General features: G+C 38.3%; 1 protein-coding gene across 1 annotated transcript in view; it reads left to right on the top strand.

Moving 5' to 3' along the window:
- Positions 1 to 22,315, top strand: part of RECQL (RecQ like helicase) — a 55,460-nt gene that overhangs the window by 3,759 nt on the left and 29,386 nt on the right. The window contains exons 2-4 of the mRNA XM_032347712.1: positions 3,145 to 3,192; positions 19,799 to 19,996; positions 21,024 to 21,203. Of these exons, the coding sequence (XP_032203603.1) occupies positions 3,177 to 3,192; positions 19,799 to 19,996; positions 21,024 to 21,203 (394 nt within the window). The 5' untranslated portion in view covers positions 3,145 to 3,176. The remainder of the gene's footprint in view (positions 1 to 3,144; positions 3,193 to 19,798; positions 19,997 to 21,023; positions 21,204 to 22,315) is intronic.

Here is a 22,315-nt window from a genome sequence, read left to right on the forward strand (position 1 = left end):
ATCCTTATTATTTTATGGAAAAGTTATTAGCTGTCTTTAGTAATTCTCTTATACCTGCTAATGATTCATTTTAACAAAAAGAGCATTACTGCAATCTCCAAACTTCAGCAGGAAAAATATCATTGGTTTATATTTATTACAGTTATAGGTGTGGTTGTGTTTTACTCAAGCAAATGATAGGTTTTTTTTTTTTCCATTTTTGGTAGTAATGTATAGTTTTATTTCAGTATAAGTTTAAAGTTAGTTCTTTAAATAAAATATTATAGTACTCGGGGCGCCTGGGTGGCTCAGTGGTTTAAGCCTCTGCTTCAGCTCAGGTCGTGGTCTTAGGGTCCCGGGATCGAGCCCCGCGTTGGGCTCTCTGCTCAGCAGGGAGCCTGTTTCCCTTCCTCTCTCTCTCTCTCTCTGCCTCTCTGCCTACTTGTGATCCCCTGTCTGTCAAATAAATAAATAAATACTTAAAAAAAAAATAGTACTACAATACTGCATAGAAAAAAGAAAGCCCAAAGTAGGTAAACTTATGTTTGGTATTTTATGATTTAGTGTATTATCTCATTTGGAAGTGATTTAGATATTCAGGGAATATTCATTATTTAGTTTAACTTGGTACAGACTTTTCTTATTTACATTTATTTAAATTATTTGTTTTTAACAATTATGCTTAGATTAGACATTAAGCAGATAACCAACATCCTAAATTATTTTTCTTATTGACAGATTTTGAAGACATGCTTTTATTAAGCCAACAAACTTAAACTAAGTTTTACTTTACACAGGTTATGTCAAGTCCTGTGAACTTGAAAAACGTTTGGGTTCGTTTTTGTTTCTGAGGGTTTCAAGAATACTTTATGAGTGCTTATTTTTCTTTAAGACAATTATATAGAGCTCCTTACACATTAATTTTGGCGATACCATCTGGACTTAGAAAAATATCACACATCTATAATGTGTATACATAGACATACAGATAGATGCAAATGGATCTTATAGCTTTTGTTTAGAGAAATTTACTCATGAGCTGATAGCCATAATAATGCAAAACTCACTAGTTCATAAAAGAACAGTTGGATCCCAATTGTATTTCTGGCAGAGGGACTAAGTTGAGGTTACTGCTTGTATAGTAGAATGGATTTCTTTTCCAGTGAAGTTTCTTTTGTTTACATGATGTAAGGATTTTTTTTTTAATTTTTAATTTTTTAAAGTATTTTATTTATTTGCTGGCACAAACAGGGGAGCAGCAGAGGGAGAGGGAGAAGTGGGCTCCCTGCTGATCAGGGAGCCTAATGTGGGGCTAGGACCTGAGCCGAAGGCTGATGCTTAACTGACTGAGCCACCCACGCACTCCTATAAGGATCTCTAAAGCTATTTTTGCAGTCATTTTGTCTGCTTATCAATCAAAGAATGCATTCTCTTGTCACTGAGAGATTTGAAATCCTCTCTTATCAAAGACACAGCTCAAGATCCACTTCTCTAAGTTAAAGTTGCCTTACGTTGGCCACTACAATTCCACAAGTTCACCCATTTTCCAAAAAGGCACAAAATCCTGGTCCATAGACTAGGTGGAACCCATCTTTGTCTTTATAGATTCCCTAAGAGCTCTTAACTATGAGGGACCCTGTTTTCTAAAAGCTGTTCCAAAACACAGGGAACCAACCATGTGTTTCCCTTCCCTCCTCCCTTTGGAACAGAATAGGATGATTTACCAAGAAATTTCAACAAACAAAATGTAGGTATGCAAGTTAAAGTCAGCTCAAAATGGAAAGAACAGAGCTCAGGTATAGGAGAGACCTCCAGACTCTAGGGTCACTGAGAAAGCAGTGAACTCAGTGGACTCTGTGGGTTCCATCACCATAGCCTCAGAATTGAGGGGGTGTCTTGTTTGAATCCCATTTTTACACCATAAATTGTCAAAAGTTTGGAAATAACAGAAGTAAAACCAATGAATCATTGAAGTAGTAATCAGTAAAAGTTTATTGTGCACTCACCAAAAAGTTTGCAAACCAGGAGCATTCAAACCAAAACATGGAAGCTCAGAGGTATATTGTTATAAAGCAGCTTATATAGTAAGAAGTTCCTACCCTCAAGCCTCCTCTCCTTCCATTTGCTCATGTGTGCTCTTAAATTTTAGCCGTTAAGAGGTATTTAGTTTCTTAATTGCATATCTTGTGTTTTCCCTATGTCTGACCTTTTCATGTTCTTTCCTGAAATCTAATCCCTCTATAAAATACCAGTTCCTCTTTTATGATTAACTGAAATTGTAACTCTTTAAGCAAGTATTCAATAAAATGTTGAATGATTAATTGGAGTAATTATGTGGATGGATTTTGCCTAATGTGGGGCATTTGAATCTCTTATTTGTAAGATAGGTTTTATCATCCCAATTTTACAGGTAAAGAGGAACAGGTTGTTTAACTTTTCTAAGATCATATGGTAATTTAGTGCTAACGCTGTTTAGTCTCTTTGCTTTTTTTTTTTTTGCTAATCACTTTCTATGTGGTATTTAAATGTACTGATGTTATCACTTGTTAGTGTGATTTTTGGACACTTCTCTGAAATCTAGAGAATTCTTCATAAAAATCAGTGTGGGAATAATCATGTAAACCTTCTTTTAAAAGTCACTATAGTAGGGGCGCCTGGGTAGCCCAGTTGGTTGAGCATGTGACTTGATCTCAGCTCGTCTTTTTTTTTTTTTTTTTTTTTTTTTTTTTTTTTTTTTTAAGATTTTATTTATTTATCAGAGAGAGAGGTGGGGAGAGAGTAAGCACAGGCAGACGGAGTGACAGGCAGAGGCAGAGGGAGAAGCAGGCTCCCTGCTGAGCAAGGAGCCCGACGTGGGACTCGATCCCAGGACGCTGGGATCATGACCTGAGCCGAAGGCAGCTGCTTAACCAACTGAGCCACCCAGGCGTCCCTCAGCTCAAGTCTTGATCTGAGGGTCTGAGGGTCTGAAGTTCAAGCCCCCTTGAACCTGGTCTCCTACTGGGTGTGGAGCCTACATTAAAAAAGAAAAGCATAAAAGTCACTACAATATATAATTTACTTTGTAGTATATTTCATGCTTAGTAGTGAAAAATTATTGTTGGTTAGGCATTATCAATATAGTATGGTTTAAAATTTTTTCTATGATTTTTCTTTCATTTTTAGAAAGACATTTGGATCTCCAGTTCAGTTTTAGAATGGCATCCATTTCAGGTTAGTGGAAATGATTACATTTTATATAGTACATTTGGTTTTGTTTTTAAGTGCATGTTCTTTGAAAAAAATTGTTTTTCTCTGTACTTTCCTCTCAGTTTTGCTGTGAACCTGTGCTCTAACAGGAAAGTCTTAACAAAAATAAAGAAACATAAATCATAAAAACGTTTGTTTGTATGAATTTGACTACTTGACTGATTTGACTACCTCATGTAAGTGGCCTCATATAGTCTTTGTCCTTTTGTGTCTGGCTTATTTCCCTCAGCATAATGTCTTTTAGCTTCATCCATTTGTAACATTTTTCTTTTTAAGGCTGAATAATATTACAATGTATGTATGTATCATCTTTTGTTTATCAGTTTGTCTGTCAGTGGACATGTGGGTTGTTTCGTCTTTGGCAGTTGTGAATAATGCTGCTGTGAGCATTGGAGTACAAATGTGTTTGCTTCTGTTTTCAGTTCTTTTGGGTGTATACCTAGAAGTAGAATTGCTGAATCCCATGGTATTTTTGTTTTTAATTTTTCAGGAACTGCCGTATTATTTTCTATACTCACTGTTCCATTTTACATTCCCACCTGCAATGCAAAAGGGGTCCAAGGCATGATGTGTTTTTTGACAGAATTAAAGGAGCCTAAGAAATCACAAAGTAGAAAATAATAAATCACTCTGAATCCCTCTATTCAAATTAACATAGATGTATTATTTTCAACAAATATTTTTAGTTTGTAAAGATTTTTTTATTTTTTTTTAATGAAGTACAATTAATATATGTTATATTAGTTTTAGAGTATGACACATTACCCAGTTCTGCCCATTAATCAGGGCTTAGCATGGTAAGTGTAGTCACTGTCTGTCACCATACTACATGGTTATAATATTAATGATTTCATTCCAAAGCTGTACATTTCATCTGTGTGACTTATTTATTTTATAACTGGAAGTTTGTACCTCTTAATCCCCTTCACCTATTTCACCATTTTCTCTACCTACCTCCCATCTGTCAACTACCAGTTTATTCTCTGTATTTAAGAGTTTTTTTGTTCTTTTGATGATTTTATTTATTTATTTGAGAGAGAGAGAGAGAGAGAGAGAGAACGTGCACGTGTGGGCATATAAGCTGGGGGGAGGGGCAGAAGGAAATGAAGAAGCAGACTCCCTGCTGAGCAGGGAGCCAGATGTGGGGCTTGATCCCAAGATCATGAGATCATGACCTGAGCTGAAGGCAGATGCTTTACCAACTGAGTCACCCAGGTGCCCCTGTTTGGTTTTAGTATTCCACATGTGAAATCATATGGTATTTGTCTTTCTCTCAGCTTATTTTATTTAGCCTTGTACTTCCTAGGTCCATCCATCTTGTTTCAGATAGCAAGATCTCATTCTTTTTTATGACTGAGTAATATTCCATCACACACACACACACACACACACACACACGACTCTTAATTTATCCATTTGCCAGTTGAGGACACTGGATTGGTTCCATATTTTAGCTATTTTAAATAATACTGCAATCAATGTATGTTACATCTTTTTGAATTAGTATTCTCATTTTTTTTTGGGTAAATACCCAGAAGTATCATTGCTAGATTATATGATATTTCTATTTTTAATTTTTTGAGGAATCACCATACTATTTTTCATAGTAACTATACCAGTTTACATTTCTACTGCAGAGTGTGAAGGCTCTTTTTTCTTCACATTCTTGTCAACACTTATTACTTCTTTGTTTTTGATACTAGCCGTTTGAACTGGTGTGAGGTGATTTTGTTTTTTTTGTGGTTTTGATTTGCATTTCCCTGATGATTAGTAATATTGAACATCTTTTCATGTGTCTTTTTGCCATCTCCACCTTTGGAAAAATGTGTTTTCAGGTATTCTCTATTTTTTATTGGATTTTTTTGGGTGTTAACTTGTGTAAGTTCTTTATGAATTTTGGATATTCATCCCTTATGAAATATATCATTGGCACATATATTCTATCATTTACTTGGTTGCCATTTTGTTTTATTGATGGTTTCCTTTGCTGTGCAAAAATATTTTATTTTGAGGTAGTCCCAGTAGTTTATAATTAGCATTTGTTTTCCTTGCCTGAGAAGACATAATCTTAGATATGTTGCCAGGGGTAGTATCTAAGAGATTGATGTCTCTGTTTTCTTTTGGGAGTTGTGTGGTATCACGTCTCACATTTAGGTCTTTAGTCCATTTTGAGTTTGTGTATTGTTTAAGAAAGTGGTCCAGTTTCATCCGTTTGCATGTAGCCACCCAGTGTTTTGAACACCATTTATTGAAGTGAAAGACTCGCGGATCCCCTTACCCAAGAATTCAACACTGCCACAGGATGCAAACAGCAAGAGGTTCTTTACTGTAGCGCGGGCGCCTGTGGGTGGTCAGCAGAAGAGACTGTCTTTTCCCCTTGTATATGCTTGCCTCTGTTGTCATAGATTAATCGACTGAGTAAGTGTGGTTTTATTTCTGGGGTCTCTTGTCTGTTCTATTAATTTGTGTGTTTGTGTGACAATAGCATACTGTTTTGATTACTTCAGTTGTATATCTTGAAATCTGGGATTGTCTAGCTTCGTCCTTCTTTCTGAAGATTGGTTTGACTATTCAGGGTCTTTTGTGGTTCCATAATTTTGGAATTATTTGTTTTGGTTCTGTGAAAAATACTGATGGGATTTTAGTAGAAATTGCATTGCATCTGTAGGTTGCTTTGGATATTATGAACATTTGGATAATATTCTTCCAGTTTTTGAGTAGAACATATCTTTTCATTTATTTGTGTTTTCTTTGATTTCTTTTAACAGTGTTCTCTAATATTCAGTATATAGGTCTTTCCTTTTATGTTTAAATTTATTCCTGGATATTTTATTTTTGGTGCAGCTGTAAATGGGACTGAGTGCCTTTTTATCCTTTTTTTTTTTTTTTTTTTTTGTCTGATTGCTGTGTCTAGGACTTTAAGTACTACGTTGAATGAAAGTGGTGAGAGTGGACATCCTTCCTTGCCTTTTCTTTTTTTAAAGATTTTATTTATTTATTTGAGACAGAGAGAAGAGTGCTAGAGCAAGGGGAGGGGCAAAGAGAGAGGGACAAGCAGACTCCTCACTGAGCAGGGATCCTGATCATCCCAGGACCCCAAGATCATGACCTGAGCAAAAGGCAGACACTTAACCCACTGAACCACCCAGGCACCCTGCCTTTTCTGGAAATAGAGGAAAATCTCTGTTTTTCACTATTTGAGTATAATGTTAGTGTGGCTTTATATTATATGACCTTTATTATGTTGAGGTGTGTTCCCTATAAATCCACTTTGTTGAGAGTTTTTATTGTTGAATGAATGTTGAATTTTGTCAAATGCGTTTTCTGCATCTGTTGAGATAATCGTATGATTTTTATTCTTCATTTTTTTAATGTGATATATCACGTTGGTTGATTTGTGAATATTGAACCCTTCTTGCATCCCTGGAATAAGTCCCACTTGATTATGGTGAAAAACCTTTTAAGGTATTGTTAAATATGCTTTACTGATACTTTATTCAAGACTTCTACATCTGTATTTATCAAGGATTTGGTCTGTAGTTTGTTTTCTTTCTTTTTTTTTCTTTTCTTTCTTTTTCTTTTTTTTTTTTTTTTGTAGTGTTTGTGTGGCTTTGGTATGAGGATAATGCCAGTCCTGTAGAATGTATTTGGAAGCTTTACTTTCTTGTCTATTTTTTGGAATATTTGAGGAGACCAGGTATTGACTCTTCTTTAAATGCTTAATATTAAAAAAAAAAATGCTTTGTAGAAATCACTTGTGAATTCTGGTCTTAGATTTTCCTTTTTTGGTAGTGTTTTGATTACTAATTTAAATGTGTTACCTATAATTGGTCTGTTTCTATTTCTTTCTGGTCAGTTCAGAAGGTTTTAAGTCTAGGAATTTATCCATTTCTCCTAGTTGTATTTTATTTGGTTCTCTCCCCTGCCCCCCTCTCTCTTGCCTTTTTTTTTTTTTTTTTTTGGATGAGTCTGGCTAAAGGTTTAGTAATTCTTTGTCTTTTCAAAGAGCCAGCTCTTTGAAACCACTAGTTTTATGGATTTTTTTTTTAACCTTTTTTTCCTTTTTGGGGGGAAGGCAGTCTCTATTTCTTTTATTGCTCTTATGGTTTTAATTATTTCTTTTTTACTAACTTTGGACTTCATTTTTCTTTTTCTAGTTCCTTTAGATTGTTAGATTGAGACTTATCATGGTTTTGAGGCAGGCCTCTAGCGCTATAAATTATGCTCTTAGAACTTCTTTTGCTATGTCCCAAAGATTTTGGACCTTTGTGTTTTTGTTTTTGATGGTCTCCATGTAGCTTTTGGTTTCCTCTTTTGTCCTTGTTGAACTGTTAGTTGTTTAGTAGCATGTTTTTCAAGCTGCATGTGTTTGTGTTTTTTTTCCCTATTCTCCCACCCTCCTTTTTTCCTGTAATTGATCTATGGGTTCATGCTATTGTAGTCAGAAAAGATGCATAATAAGATTTTAATCTTCTTAAATTTATTGAGGCTTTTTGGTGACCTTATGTGTTGAATTATCTTGAAAAACGTTCCATGTGCACTTGAAAAGAATGTGTATTCTGTTTTGGGCTGGAATGTTCTGTATGTATGCTAGCTCCATTGTTCTAATGTGTAATTCAAAGATACTGTACCCTTACTGATTTTTTTGTCTCGAGGCTTTGTCTGTTGATGTCAATGGGGTGTTATATTCTGCTACTATGATTGCATTACCATCAATTTCTTTCTTTATGTCTCAGTATTTGCTTTATGTGTTTAGGTGCTCCAGTTTTGGGTACCTAGTTATTTACAATTGCTATATACCCTTTGTTGGATTGATCTCTTTATCGTCATGTAATTCTGTTCTTTTTGTTTGTTTTTAAGATTTATTTATTTGAGAGCGAGAGACAGTCCGCACGCACTGTGCGCGCGCGCGCACACACACGCATGTGCCATCAGGGGAAAGGGCAAAGGCTGGGAGAGAAGGCTCAAGCAGATTCTGGCTGAGCACAGAGCTGACTCAGGGCTCAATCACAGGACCACGAGATCATTACCTGAGCTGAAATCAAGAGCCGCTGCTTAACCAACTGAGCCACCCAGGTGTCCCCATTCTTTGTTTTATAATATACTCTTTGTTTTAAAGTCCATTTTGTTTGATAAAATTATGTATGATAAAATTATTCCAGTTTGTTTCTGTTTGCATGGAATATCTTGTTCCATCTCTTTACTCACAGTCATTTAGTCTTTTTAGGTCCGAGTAAGTCTCCTGTAGGTAGCATATGGGCATATGGATGGGTCTTTTTTTTTTTTTTTTGTATACATTTAGTCACCCTATGTCTTTTGATTTGAAAACAATTAGACCGGTCACATTTAAAGTAATTATTAATAGAGATATACTTACTGCCATTTCATTACTTGTTTTCTGGTTGTTGTGGTTCTTTGTTCTCTGTTCTTTTGCTCTCTTTCCTGTGATTGATGATTTTCTTTAGTGTTATACTTAGCTCTCTCTTTTTATTATTATTATTATTTATGTATCTACTAGAAGTTTTTGTTTTGTGGTTACCCAGAGGTTCATATATAACATCTTATGTGTATAGCAATTTTTATTAAGTTGATGGTCATTTAAGTTTGAACACATTCTAAAAGAATTTCAATTTTACTATCCTTCCTCACATTTTATGTGTGTGTTGTTATATTTTACATCTCTTTATTTTGTGAGTTTCCCTTAATTTTTAAAAAAATTTTTTTTGGGTAATAATTGGGATTCTTTTTTAAAAAATTTTTAAATAATTTATTTATTTATTTTTTAAAAAGATTTTATTTATTTATTTGATAGACAGCACAAGTAGGCAGAGAGAGAGAGAGAGAGAAGGAAGCAGGCTCCCTGCTGAGCAGAGAGCCTGATGCAGGACTCGATCCCAGGACCCTGAGATCACGACCTGAGCCGAAGGCAGCAGCTTAACCCACTAAGCCACCCAGGTGCCCCTGATTTATTTTTTTAATAAACATATATTATTAGCCCCAGGGGTACAGGTCTGTGAATCGCCAGGTTTACACACTTCACAGCACTCACCATAGCACATACCCTCCCCAGTGTCCATAACCCTACCACCCTCTTCCTAACCCCCTTCCCCCGGCAACCCTCAGTTTGTTTTGTGAGTTTAAGGGTCTCTTATGGTTTGTCTCCCTCCCCATCACATCTTGTTTCATTTATTCTTTTCCAACCCCCAAATCCCCCACGTTACATCTCCAGTTCCTCATATCAGGGAGATCATATGATAGTTATCTTTCTCCGATTAACTTATTTCGCTAAGCATAATACCCTTGAGTTCCTTCCACGTCATCAAAAATGGCAAGATTTCATTTCTTTTGATGGCTCCATAGTATTCCATTGTATATATATACAACACATCTTCTTTATCCATTCATCTGTTGATGGACATCTAGGTTCTTTCCATAGTTTGGTTATTGTAGACATTGCTGCTATAAACATTTGTGTGCACGTGCCCCTTCGGATCACTACATTTGTATCTTTAGGGTAAATACCCAGTAGTGCAATTGCTGGGTCATAGGGTAGCTCTGTTCCAACTTTTTGAGGAACCTCCATGTTGTTTTCCAGAGTGGTTGCACCAGCTTGCATTCCCACCAAAAGTGTAGGAGGGTTCCCTTTTCTCCACATCCTCCCCATCATCTGTCATTTCCTGACTTGTTAATTTTAGCCATTCTGACTGGTGTGAGGTGATATCTCATTGTGGTTTTGATTTGTATTTCTCTGATGCCGAGTGATGTGGAGCACTTATTTGTGTGTCTTTTGGCCATCTGGATGTCTTCTTTGCAGAAATGTCTGTTCATGTCCTCTGCCTATTTCTTGATTGGATTATTCTTTGGGTGTTGAGTTTGATAAGCTCTTTACAGATTTTGGGTACTAGCTCTTTATCTGATATGTCGTTTGCAAATATCTTCTCCCATTCTGTCAGTTGTCTTTTGATTTTGTTAACTGTTTCCTTTGCTGTGCAAAAGGTTTTGATCTTGATGAAGTCCCAATAGTTCATTTTTGCCCTTGCTTCCCTTGCCTTTGGTGATGTTCCTAGGAAGAAGTTGTTGTGGCTGAGGTTGAAGAGGTTGCTGCCTCTGTTCTCCTCAAGGATTTTGATGGATTCCTTTCTCACGTTGAGGTCCTTCCTCCATTTGGAGTCTATTTTTGTGTGTGGTATAAGGAAATGGTCCATTTTCATTTTTCTGCATGTGGCTGTCGAATTTTCCCAACACCATTTGTTGAAGAGACTGTCTTTTTTTCACTGGACATTTTTTCCTGCTTTGTCAAAATTTAGTTGACCATAGAGTTGAGGGTCTATTTCTGGGCTCTCATTTCTGTTCCCATTGATCTGTGTGTCTGTTTTTGTGCCAGTACCATACTATCTTGATGATGACTGCTTTGTAATAGAGCTTAAAGTCTGGAATTGTGATGCCACCAACTTTGGCTTTCTTTTTCAGTATTCCTCTGGCTATTTGGGGTCTTTTCTGGTTCCATATAAATTTTAGGATTATTTGTTCCATTTCTTTGATAAAAATGGATGGGATTTTGATAGGGATTGTATTAAGTGTGTATATTGCTTTAGGTAGCATAGACATTTTCACAATATTTGTTCTTCTAATCCATGAACATGGAACATTTTTCTATTTCTTTGTGTCTTCCTCAATTTCTTTCATGAGTACTTTATAGTTTTCTGAGTATAGATTCTTTGCCTCTTTGGTTAGGTTTATTCCTAGGTATCTTATGGTTTTGAGTGCAATTGTAAATGGATTGACTCCTTAATTTCTCTTTCTTCTGTCTTGTTGTTAGTGTAAAGAAATGCAACTGATTTCTCTGCTTTGATTTTATATCCTGACTACTGAATTCCTGTATGAGTTCTAGCAGATTTGGAGTGGAGTCCTTTGGGTTTTCCACTTATAGTATCATATCATCTGCAAAGAGTGATAGTTTGACTTCTTCTTTGCTGATTTGGATGCCTTTAATTTCTTTTTGTTGTCTGATTGCTGAGGCTAGGACTTCTAAGTACTATGTTGAATAGCAGTGATGATAATGGACATCCCTGCCATGTTCCTGACCTTAGCAGAAAAGCTCTCAGTTTTTCCCCATTGAAAATGATATCTGCGATGGGTTTTTCATAGATGGCTTTGATGTTATTGAGGTATATGCCCTCTATCCCTACACTTTGAAGAGTTTTGATCAGGAAGGAATGCTGTACTTTGTCAAATGCTTTTTCAGCATCTATTGAGAGTATCATATAGTTCTTGTTCTTTGTTTTCCCTTAATTTTTTAGATAAAATTGATTTCACTACTTTTGTCTTTTAACTATACTAGCTTTATGAGTGATTTCTCGATTATCTTACTGTATGTTCAGTTTCACTCATAACATTTTTTCCTTTCATGATTTTTTATTTGTAATTATGACTTGCTCTTTCCCACTTGAAGAATTCTGTTTAACATTTCTTATAGGGCCAGTTTAGTAGCGATGAACTTTGTTTTTACCTTTGTCTGCAAACTCTATTTCTTCTTCACTTCTGAATGATGGCTTTGCTGGGTAGACTATTCTTGGTTTCAGGGTTTTTTTTTCCTTTCAGCACTTTGTATGTAGCATGCCACTCTATTTTGGCTTGCAAAATTTCTGCTGAAAAATCAGCTGATAGTCTTATGGAGTTTCCCTTCTATATAACTTTTTGCTTCTCTCTTGCTCCTTTAAAAACTCTCTCTTTATCTTTAATGTTTGCCATTTTAATTATTATATGTCTTGATGTGGCCCTCCTTGTGTTCATCTTGTTAAGGGCTCTCTTTGCTTCTTGAACTTGGATGTTTGTTTCCTTCCCTAGGTTAGGGAAGTTTTCAGCTATTACTCCTTTAAATAAATTTTCTGCCCCCTTTCTTTCTCCTCTGCTTTTGACACCCCCTATACATGCAAATGTCATTATGCTTGAGGTTATTGTTGAGGTCCGTTAACCTATCCTATCTCTTGATTCCTTCTACTATATCTTTTTATTTCAGTTATTCTGTTCTTCACCTCTAATTGGTTTCTTTTTGTATTTTGTATCTCTTGAGGTTCTCACTGAATTCATCCACTCTTCTTTCCAGTCCAGTGAGTGTCTTTATGATATTACTTTGAACTCTTTATTAGGTAGATTTGGTATTTCCATTTCATTTAGTCCTTTTTCTGAGGTTTTGTCTTGTTTTATTTGGACCATATGCCTCTGTCTCATGTTTTTGACTTTTTGTTTGTTTCTATGAATGAGGTAGAACAGCTACTTCTCCTAAACTTGAAGGAATGGTCTTGTGTATGTATGGTTGTCTGCTGTGCAGACTGTGTGTCTGGTGACTTTCATCGGCTGGCTGAGCTTTGGCTGGTGTGGGCCAGGGGTTCTGGGGCAGCCTGTGCTGGTGCTGCCTTTGGATAGCCAGAGCTGAACTGGATGTTGGCTGGACAGTCCTAGGCCTCTCTGTACAGACGGTGCCCTGGCAGGAGAGCTGAAACTGAAGTGGGTACAAGCCAGGGTATTTATATTTATATTGGGGTATTTAGTATAGGTGGTGCCTGGATGGTGTGGCTGGACCTGAAGTGGACATGAGCTGGTTATACTGAGGCACATGCACATGTGGCATCTTGGCAGGGCTCCTGGAACAGAGGCAGTGTGTGTGTGTTGGGGGGGTCCCAGGACATTCCATTAGGGTGTGCCCTGGCAGGGCAGCAGTAGCCAGGGTGAGGGCAAGCCAGTGTTCCTGTGGCACTCTGTGTAAGTGGTGCTCTTGTAGGGTGGCTGGAGTGGAAGAGCGCATGAGCCAGGAAGTCATGGGATGGTGTGCACGGTGGTATTCCAGCAAGTTGTATGGAACCAGTATGGTACAGGTCTGGATTGTTCAAGGTGCTTTGTGCCTGTGTCACTTTGGCAAGATGGCTTTAGCTGTAGTGAGTGCTGACCAGAAGTATTCTAGCATACATTGCACTATGGCTGCCTTGATAGGATGTCTTGGAATGATGTGGGCTAGGGGCCCAGGGCTCACTGAGGCAGTAGGTCAGCTAGGGTGCCTGGACTGTGGTCCCACTCACATAATCAAGGTCGAGGGGAATGTAAACTTTGGCACTCCCCAACTCCTCCAATCCAGAGAGATTTCCAGCAGCTTTTCTGCCATTTGGTGGAATTCTAGGGCTTGGGTCCTTTGTATTCTAGTTGTTCTTTTAAACTGTGGCCATTTTTCCTGTGTCCCAGGAAATCCAGGGCTGGTGTGGCCCAGGGCTCATTAAGGCAGCAGGCCAGCAATGGCATCTGAAACCTGCTCCTGTCTGTGCTGTCAAGGTGAACTGGGAACGTAAACCATGGCACTTGCCAGCCCCTCAGATCTGGAGAGAGTTCTAAGAGCTGCCCTGACATTTAGTAGGGTCCTAAGGCTGGTTCCTTTATTTTCTAGTTTCCCTCTCAAACTGTGGCTTTTTTTTCTGTGTCCCAGGGCAGATGAATCTGCTTACAGCCCTCAGTGCTATCCCTCCCACTGCAGTTCCACAACATTTGAGGAGGGTGGGGGGGTGTTTCCTTTGTTAGGGTGTGCAGTCCATCCCCCATTCTTCTTTAGGAGGAATTGCTCTGTTAATTTGTTGTGTCTCTGGAGGAGATGAGTTCAGGCTCTTCCTAAGTTGCCATCTTGAATCGGAAACTGAGAGCTATACAATCTGGAACTGCGGAAATAACCACAGAGTGGGTTAAAGAATCTCCTGAGCCTCCTGTTTGATGGACCTGAGGAAAACAGCACTGATCATGTGACTTGGATAAATCCAGTCCCTCTTCTCACTGGTCGATCACCATGACATTTTAGTTGTCCAGGAACTATCAGTTAAGAGTTAATGTTCAATAATTTCTGAGAAGTTATTTTCCTTCCCCACTGCACAGTTACCCTGATAAGCTGCTCTGGAGAACAGTGGTGTGAAGATTTACCACATAAATTTTTAGTTGTATAATAGAGGCGTTCCTCAAAGGGGTCCAACCTCCACTTTATTAAAGGGACTCTGGGTCTATGTATTGACTCATTTCTGGGAACTGGTTGAAGACCGTGACTCTTGTAGTGATTCGAGTCAAACTTATGTGTACTGGAATCAGGGCTTTGTATTCTGTGTTGTTTTTTTTTTTTAAAGATTTTATCTATTTATTTGATAGAGAGAGATCACAAGTAGGCAGAGAGGCAGGCAGAGAGAGAGGAAGGGAAGCAGGCTCCCCGCTGAGCAGAGAGCCCGATGCGGGGCTCGATCCCAGGACCCTGGGATCATGACCTGAGCCAAAGGCAGAGGCTTTAACCCACTGAGCCACCCAGGTGCCCCTGTATTCTGCATTTTTAAATCAGTCTGTTTCAAGGACATCATGGTCAACTAACCAATTCTGAGTTGTCTGTGGTTTGGACTATTCTGTTTACTGCTTCTGCTGTGTTGCTTATTATAGCAACCACATGTACTTTTTCTCTGGTTGTGAACTGAATTGCTACCATTAACTACCATACCTTGGAATCCATCATTCTCATTGACTCATTTAGTCTAGTTCAAAGGCAGTACTTCCCCCACTGTCATTCCTAGCTTACAGAGAACAGCCTTGAAGAGCTCTTCAGGGATGCCAGGGTGGGGAGGCCCTCATGAATATATGAATATATTTCTCAGCCTTGGTGAAAGGTATGTCCTCTGGATCATCCTGAGGGACAGCAGGAGAGTGGATGGTCAGTCTGCCTGATAATCTCCTCTAGCATTCCCATCTCCTGAAGCCTCTGGATCCCCTCCTTTAGTGTACACCCAGGAAGTTCTAGCCCTTCAGTATCATTGGAATCTACACCTCTGGTATTCCATCCCAACTTTCTGATATTCATCATGAGCCAGGTTTCTGCCAACCAACTAAGTAAATTATTAGAGCCACTCCTGGCCACTGTATTTAATGCACTAAACCACAGTGGATTTTTTTTTTTAAAGATTTTATTTATTTGGCACAGAGAGAGAGCACATGAACGAGCGCACAAGATGGGGGAGCAGCAGGCAGAGGGATAGGGAGAAGCAGGCTCTCTGCTGAGCAGAGAGCCCAGTGTGGGGCTCGATCTCAGGACTCTGGGATCATGACTTGAGCCAAAGGCAGATGCTTAACTGACCGAGCCAACCAGTACCCCTAAACCACAATTTCATATTGAGTCCATATCTGTAAATTTAGCTTCATTTGATATCTTATTTTGTACCTTTAGGAATCTATTCTCACACATATTCCCTACTTTTCTGTTGATACAGGGATACCTCAGTGATATTCTGGGTTTGTTTCCAACCACTGCAGTAAAGCCAGTTTCACAGTAAAACAAGTCAAATAATTTTTTGATCTCCCGGTACATGTAAAAATTATGTTTACACTATCCTGTGGTCTGTTAAGTGTGCAGTAGAGTATCTTAAACAACAATGTTCATAACTTAATTAAAAATACTTTATTGCTGGGGCGCCTGGGTGGCTCAGTTGGTTAAGCATCTGCCTTTGGCTCAGGTCATGATCCCAGGGTCCTGGGATCAAGCCCCACATTGGGCTCCCTGCTCAGTGGAGAGTCTGCTTCTCCCTCTCCCTCTGCTCCTCCCTCTTGCTTGTGTTCTCTCTCTCTCAAATGATTAAAAAAAAAATCTTTAAAAAATGTTTTATTGCTGAAAAATGCTAGCTATCAGAATTTTCGGTGAGTCTTATGTTTTTGCTAGTGGAGGGTCTTTCCTTGATGTTGATGGCTGCTGACTAATCAAGGTGGCAGTTGCAATTTCATAAAATAACAAACAGTGAAGTTTACCACATTGGTAGATTTTTTTTCCTTCCATGAATGATTTCTCTGTACATGTGATAGCATTTTTGCCGCAGTAGAACTATCAAAATTGGAGTCCATCCCTCAAAACCTGCTATTGCTACTTTATCATCTAAATTTATGTAATATTCTAAATCCTTTGTTGTCATTTTTTTTTTTTTTTTAAAGATTTTATTTATTTATTTGACAGAGAGAGAAATCACAAGTAGGCGGAGAGTCAGGCAGAGAGAGAGAGAGAAGCAGGCTCCCGCTGAGCAAAGAGCCCGATGCGGGGCTCGATCCCAGGACACTGAGATCATGACCTGAGCCGAAGGCAGCGGCTTAATCCACTGAGCCACCCAAGCGCCCCCTTTGTTGTCATTTCAACAGTCTTCACAGCATTTTCACTAGGACTAGATTCCATCTCAAGAAACTACTTTCTTGGGAGGGAGACAACCATAAGAGACTCTTAATCTCACAAAACAAATTGAGGGTTGCTTGGAGGGGTGGGGGCGGTAGGGATGGGGTGGCTGGGTTATGGACATTGGGGAGGGTATGTGCTATGGTGAATGCTTTGAAATGTGTGAGCCTTATGATTCACTGACCTGTACCCCTGGGGCAAATAATACATTATATGTTGATTTTTTTAAAAAATCAATGACAGAAAAAGTTAATTGGAATACACATTAAAAGAAAAAAAAAAGGAACTGCTTTCTTTGCTCATTTAAAGTGTTGTCATGAGAATGCATCAATTCAGTCACATCTTCAGGCCGTACTTCTAATTCCAGTTCTCTTGCTGTTTCCACCAGTGAAATCTTGAAACCTCTAGTCATCCATGAGGGTTGGAATCAGCTTCTTCCAAACTTCTGTTAATGTTGATATTTTAACTTCTTCCCATGAATCATGAATTTTCTGAATGGCGACTAGAGTGACAATCCTTTCCAGAGGTTTTCAGTTGATTTGCCCAGATCCATCAGAGCAAGCACTATCTGAGGCAGTTATAGCCTTACAAAATCTATATTATAAAAAATAAGTCTTGAAAGTAAAAAATTACCTCTGTTATTAAGTTTGCTGTCCTATATGGGTGTAGTTTGTGGTTCCCCAAAGCAGTTACAGTAGTAGTATCAAAGAGTACTGATCACAGGTTACCAAAACAATTGTACTAATAGTGAAAAAGTTTCAAAAATTGCAGAAATTACCAAAATGTGACATGAAATAAGCAAAGAGTGTTAGAAAAATGGTGCCCGTAGACTAGCTTAATATAAGTTGCCACAAACTTTCAATTTCTTAAAAAGCTTGGTATCTGCAAAATGCAGTAGAGTGAAGCACAGTAAAATGAGGAATGCTTATCTATATTGGTAAGTGCAACTCTTGGTGTGTTTCATGTCTTTTCATGTGTCAGTCATTTGTACATTATTGTCTAGGGCTTCCTAGGTCTTGAAGCACTGAGAGGTGGCAGGGCAGATTCTTAGTAGGCCTTAGCAGTCCGTTCCTTACAAGGCCACTGTCAAAAAAACAAAAACAAAAACAAAAACAACTATCATAGGCATTCAGATAGGAGGAGACTGAGAAAGAAGAGGAAGGGCAAGAGAGACTTGGCAGAATTTAGTATTTTAAGGTCCCCTGCCTGCCCCATTGGAATCTGCCCAGATGTTCCCTTCCCAGTTGCAGAGTCTGACTTCTTCCTAATCAGTGCCCTAACTTTAACATAAGAGCCTGTGCAAGGCTGGGAGTTCAGTTTACATTGTAATTCAGCCCCTGCAAAATGTTGGTATTTGGTAATCTTGGCGCGGTAGCTATAGGAGATAAGAGGTTCTTTAAGGAAAGTCATAGAGACTTTGAGGTCTCTTTATGCAGATCCTTCATTTCTCTCAGGTTCTTCAGTATATTTAGGAGCAGGCAGTCAACCCCATTATTCTCAAAAAGTGTTCTGTGACAGCAAACACTTGGCCACCCAGAGCCTTTCGCTCCCTAGATAACTTAATTACTGGTGTCTAGATTATAATTCACATAACTTTGTCTACTGTGTGTCATAGAATACCACTGTCTCTTTTACCACTGCAAGGGTCATTAATGCCTTTAAATCTTTAAATCAGAGACTCTTCTAGGTGGCATAGAAGCAATTTAGAGAACCTACTTTTAACTTTCTTTTCCTCAGGAACAACATTTGGTGTTGGTTGGGGTTCATTTAGAGAAGCTGAATCATTGTGAGTGATATAAGGGATATATAGGAATCAGTTGGTACATGATCATGGCATGTGGTTAAGCAGTCCATTACTGGTCCTGAAGTCAGCAGTGCTAGCAGTAGAAACGAAGATGGAGAGCAAGTGTGGCAGGGTAAAAAAGAGCTGAAGCCAGTGAGCAGAAAATGGAACCTGTCTGGCTCTTGCTTGCACTCGTGTTGGTGTGTCGTTGCCTCCAAGGCTCTGATTGCCAAGATGCTGGTGCCCTGCAGAAGAGCTGGTGCATTTGCCATAGAAAATTGTACAGGAACGTGGCCAACAATTCAGGGAAGCTGAAGAAGCTGTGGGCCAACCTGCTGCCCCAAAGAGATTCAGCAGGAGATGGAGGAACTGGCTTCTGCCACCTGCGAAGAATGAATGAGCCCCAGCAGCACCTGACATTATACCAATAATGTAATGTAAATGTATGAATGCAATGTAAAAGGTGGCTTCTCTTTCATTTCTACCTTCCAGGTCCAAGAGTTCACTTGTGGCCACTCCTAACCCAGAATATTTCAGGGAAGGCAGTTCAGGTAGTTGATATAATACAAAGCCACCATAGCATCCTATTTTAAATCATAACCATGAAATTTCATCTTATGAAAATTTCCAGCCTTCAAGCTGGATTAATGCAGATTGATGTTTTAGAAAGCACTAAGGACATCTTTAAAAAATTTTTAGTTTCTATTGTGTCAAACATAATCTCACTTTGGCTTTAATACTTGGATTGCTTAGAAGTTTGCTTTATAAATTAGTTATGATGGAATTATAATGTCATTTACGGTAGCACATTTGATTTCTCCTTTAATTGTTATATCAGCTTGTTTCTAATCCCGACTCTTTATCATGCTAACATACGAACCTAGATATGAGTGTTTTTGGGAGATATTATCTAAGTAGTTAGGGGACTACTTTATTTTTTATTTATTTATTTTTTAAAAAAGATTTTTATTTATTTATTTGACAGAGATCACAAGTAGGCAGAGAGGAGGAAACAGGCTCTCTGCCGAGCAGAGAGCCCAACTCGGGGCTCAGTTCCAGGACCCTGAGATCATGACCTGAGCTGAAGGCAGAGGTTTAACCCACTGAGCCACCCAGGCGCCCCTAGGGGATTACTTTAAAATGCCTTCTTTTTGTTTCAAAGTCTGATCACTTTACTTAAATGACTTAGAAGGTTATTGGACCACTGTCCCACAACACAGTAAAAGTAACAGTGATCTTTAATTAAGTGCACAGCTGTGTGCCAGGTACTATGTTAAGAACTTTCCATATATTATCTCACTTAATTCTTTAAAACAATACTATGAAAGCTAGATATTATCCCCATTTTCCAGATGAGGAAATTAAGGCTCACTTAAGTACTTAGCCTGAGCTAAGAAGGGGACCTAAGATTTAACTCGGGTCTTTGTGACTCCCAACACACATGCCCTTAACTATCCTGCTCTACTACGGTAAGTGTCTGTAATTTCAATGGTGAGGAATATCCAAAAATCAGTAGGGAAACCTGAAACTAATTATTTAGTCATTGTATCTTTTTTCCCCCTTTACAGGTTTAACTGAAGAATTGGATTCTATAACCAATGAGCTACATGCAGTAGACATTCAAATTCAGGAGCTTTTGGAAAGGCAACAAGAGCTTATTCAGAAAAAGAACATCTTAACAAGTCGAATAAAGCAGCATTTAGAGACTCCTGATGCTGGGGAAAGCAGTGAATGGAATTCTTCACCTGCTGCTTGGAATAAAGAAGGTTCACTCTGTTTTTCTTTGCTAGTTTTGTTTCTAATTTTTTTCTTTATGTAGGAGTTAAATCATTGTTCCTCGATCAGTGCTTTCCGTTGGCTTAAAGGGAAACTGGCCACTCTTTAAGGGGCATGGGAAGCCAGTAGGCAAACCATTCTTACTCATGTTCTAACAGCATCAGTCAATGCTTGGAAAAGATTTTTAACTAAATTTGTAAAATTTTAACTAAAAGAAAATTAAACCATTAAGAAAAAAAAAAATAGATTCAGACTCTTCCCGAAGTCTAGTTTATTTTCCTGTCCTGGTGAACACACCTTTCTTGATTCAAGATCTTGCCAGCCATCATGTTTATCACTAGCTATCACATTCAAATGGAATACTGACTCTAAAATTGCAGTGCTTTTATGGGCCTAGATTTTCAGGGATTCACTTCTAAACAAGATATTTACATAAATTCCATGTAACTGTTAACTTGATTTTGAGATTTTTATGATACTATGAATTCCCTAATCAACATTCAGATTTTTTTTTTTTTAAGATTTTATTTATTTATTTGACAGACAGAGATCACAAGTAGGCAGAGAGGCAGGCAGAGAGAGAGAGAAAGGAGGATGCAGGCTCCCAAATAAGCAGAGTCCGATGCGGGGCTCAATCCCAGGACCCTGGGATCACGACCTGATCCGAGGGCAGAGGCTTAAGCCACTGAGTCACCCAGGTGCCCCAACATTCAGATTGTTTTTTGAATACCTGACAAGTACTTTCCTCTTATTTGTAGGTTAATTCTCAGCTGGCAAATGTTTTTATTTTTTTCTGATGTACTGTTTCTTATATATGATTAAATGTGTTTTTGCTTAGCTTTCTGAGCTAAACTAATCTCAAAATTGTCAGTATAAAAATTAAATTGTTAATAGTATTTAAAGTCTTATATAAAGTATTACCTGTTTTTCTCTAGTATAAAAGCGGCCATTCATGTTTTTATCTCATTTATAATCCTAAATAGTTCTAATATATGTAACTTATTTTTCTCTGTCTAGATTTTCCCTGGTCTGATAAAGTTAAAGATGTTCTGCAGAATGTCTTTAAACTGCAGAAGTTCAGACTGCTTCAGCTTGAAACTATTAATGTAACAATGTCTGGAAAGGAGGTATTTCTTGTTATGCCTACGGGAGGTGGAAAGAGCTTATGCTACCAATTACCAGCATTATGTTCAGACGGTATATATTAATAAAGATTCATTTAAGTTGAAGAAATGCCATTTCTCTTTTAATTCTTTAAAAAAAAATTCTAATCATACCTGTGTAAAAACCAAGTGCATTGTTATTTTATCTTTATGTTAATAGACATTTTGAAGGGTTCATTTAAAGAGAGTCTGTTAAAGACTTTGAGTGGAATTAGTTCTTGTATCTTGTTCTTAAAACATAATTAAAAATCCACAGGCCTGGATTCTAGTACCAGATCTTTATTGAGTGTCGGCTATGTTGTTAAGCACGGGAGGTAAGAGTAGTGAGCGAAATGGGCAAAGTTCTAGTTTTCATAGAGTTTGTGGTATAAAGTAGTGCTTTCTCAAACTGTAACGTGTAAGAATCACTGGTGATGTGATTAACATGCAGATTCTGAGTTTGTGTGGGACCCACAATCTTGCATGTCTAACAGGCTTCCAGGTGATACTGATGCTGCTGTTTGGGGACTAGCAAGGATATAGAGCAAGGGTCAGCAGTCTTTCCCTTAGAGAGCCAGTCAGTAAATGGGATAGGTGTGGTCCATATGATCTCTGTGGCAGCTACCAAACTCTGCCATTGTAGTATGAAAGTAGCCTTGGACAGCATGTAAACTAATGGATATGCCTCTGTTCCATTAAAACTTGAATTACCTAGATAAGCAGCTAGTCCTTAGTGTATTGACCCCAGTTTAGAGAATAGGTTATTGTAAGCAGTTGTAATAAAGGTTTTGTGATAGAGATTTTAATAGGGAATTAAGTTAGTACAAAGATCTGGCCCAGGGGCTGTTAGAGAAAGCTGTCCTGCCAGTGTGGCATTTAAGTTAAAAGTTGAAGGATCAGTAGGCAAAGCTAGAACAGGGGAGTAAGGAAGAGTGTTCGTGTAGGGGAGCAGTATTTCTGAGCCCAAAAGTAGGAACATGCATGGTAGGGGGCATTCAGTAACCTGGAAGAATTTCATTGTGGCAGGCAGGCAGGGGCAAGACTTGTGGAAAGAATCTTGAAAGGTATATAAAAACTTCCTTAGATTAGTGGGAAACCATTGAAGGGTTTTATGTAGGTAAGAGACTAGTTAGGATTGTGCTTTAGAAGATAGAGGAATTCTAGAAA

The sequence above is a fragment of the Mustela erminea genome, chromosome 6 (genome assembly GCF_009829155.1).
Source record: "Mustela erminea isolate mMusErm1 chromosome 6, mMusErm1.Pri, whole genome shotgun sequence".
In the NCBI taxonomy this organism is placed as follows: Eukaryota; Metazoa; Chordata; class Mammalia; order Carnivora; family Mustelidae; genus Mustela; species Mustela erminea.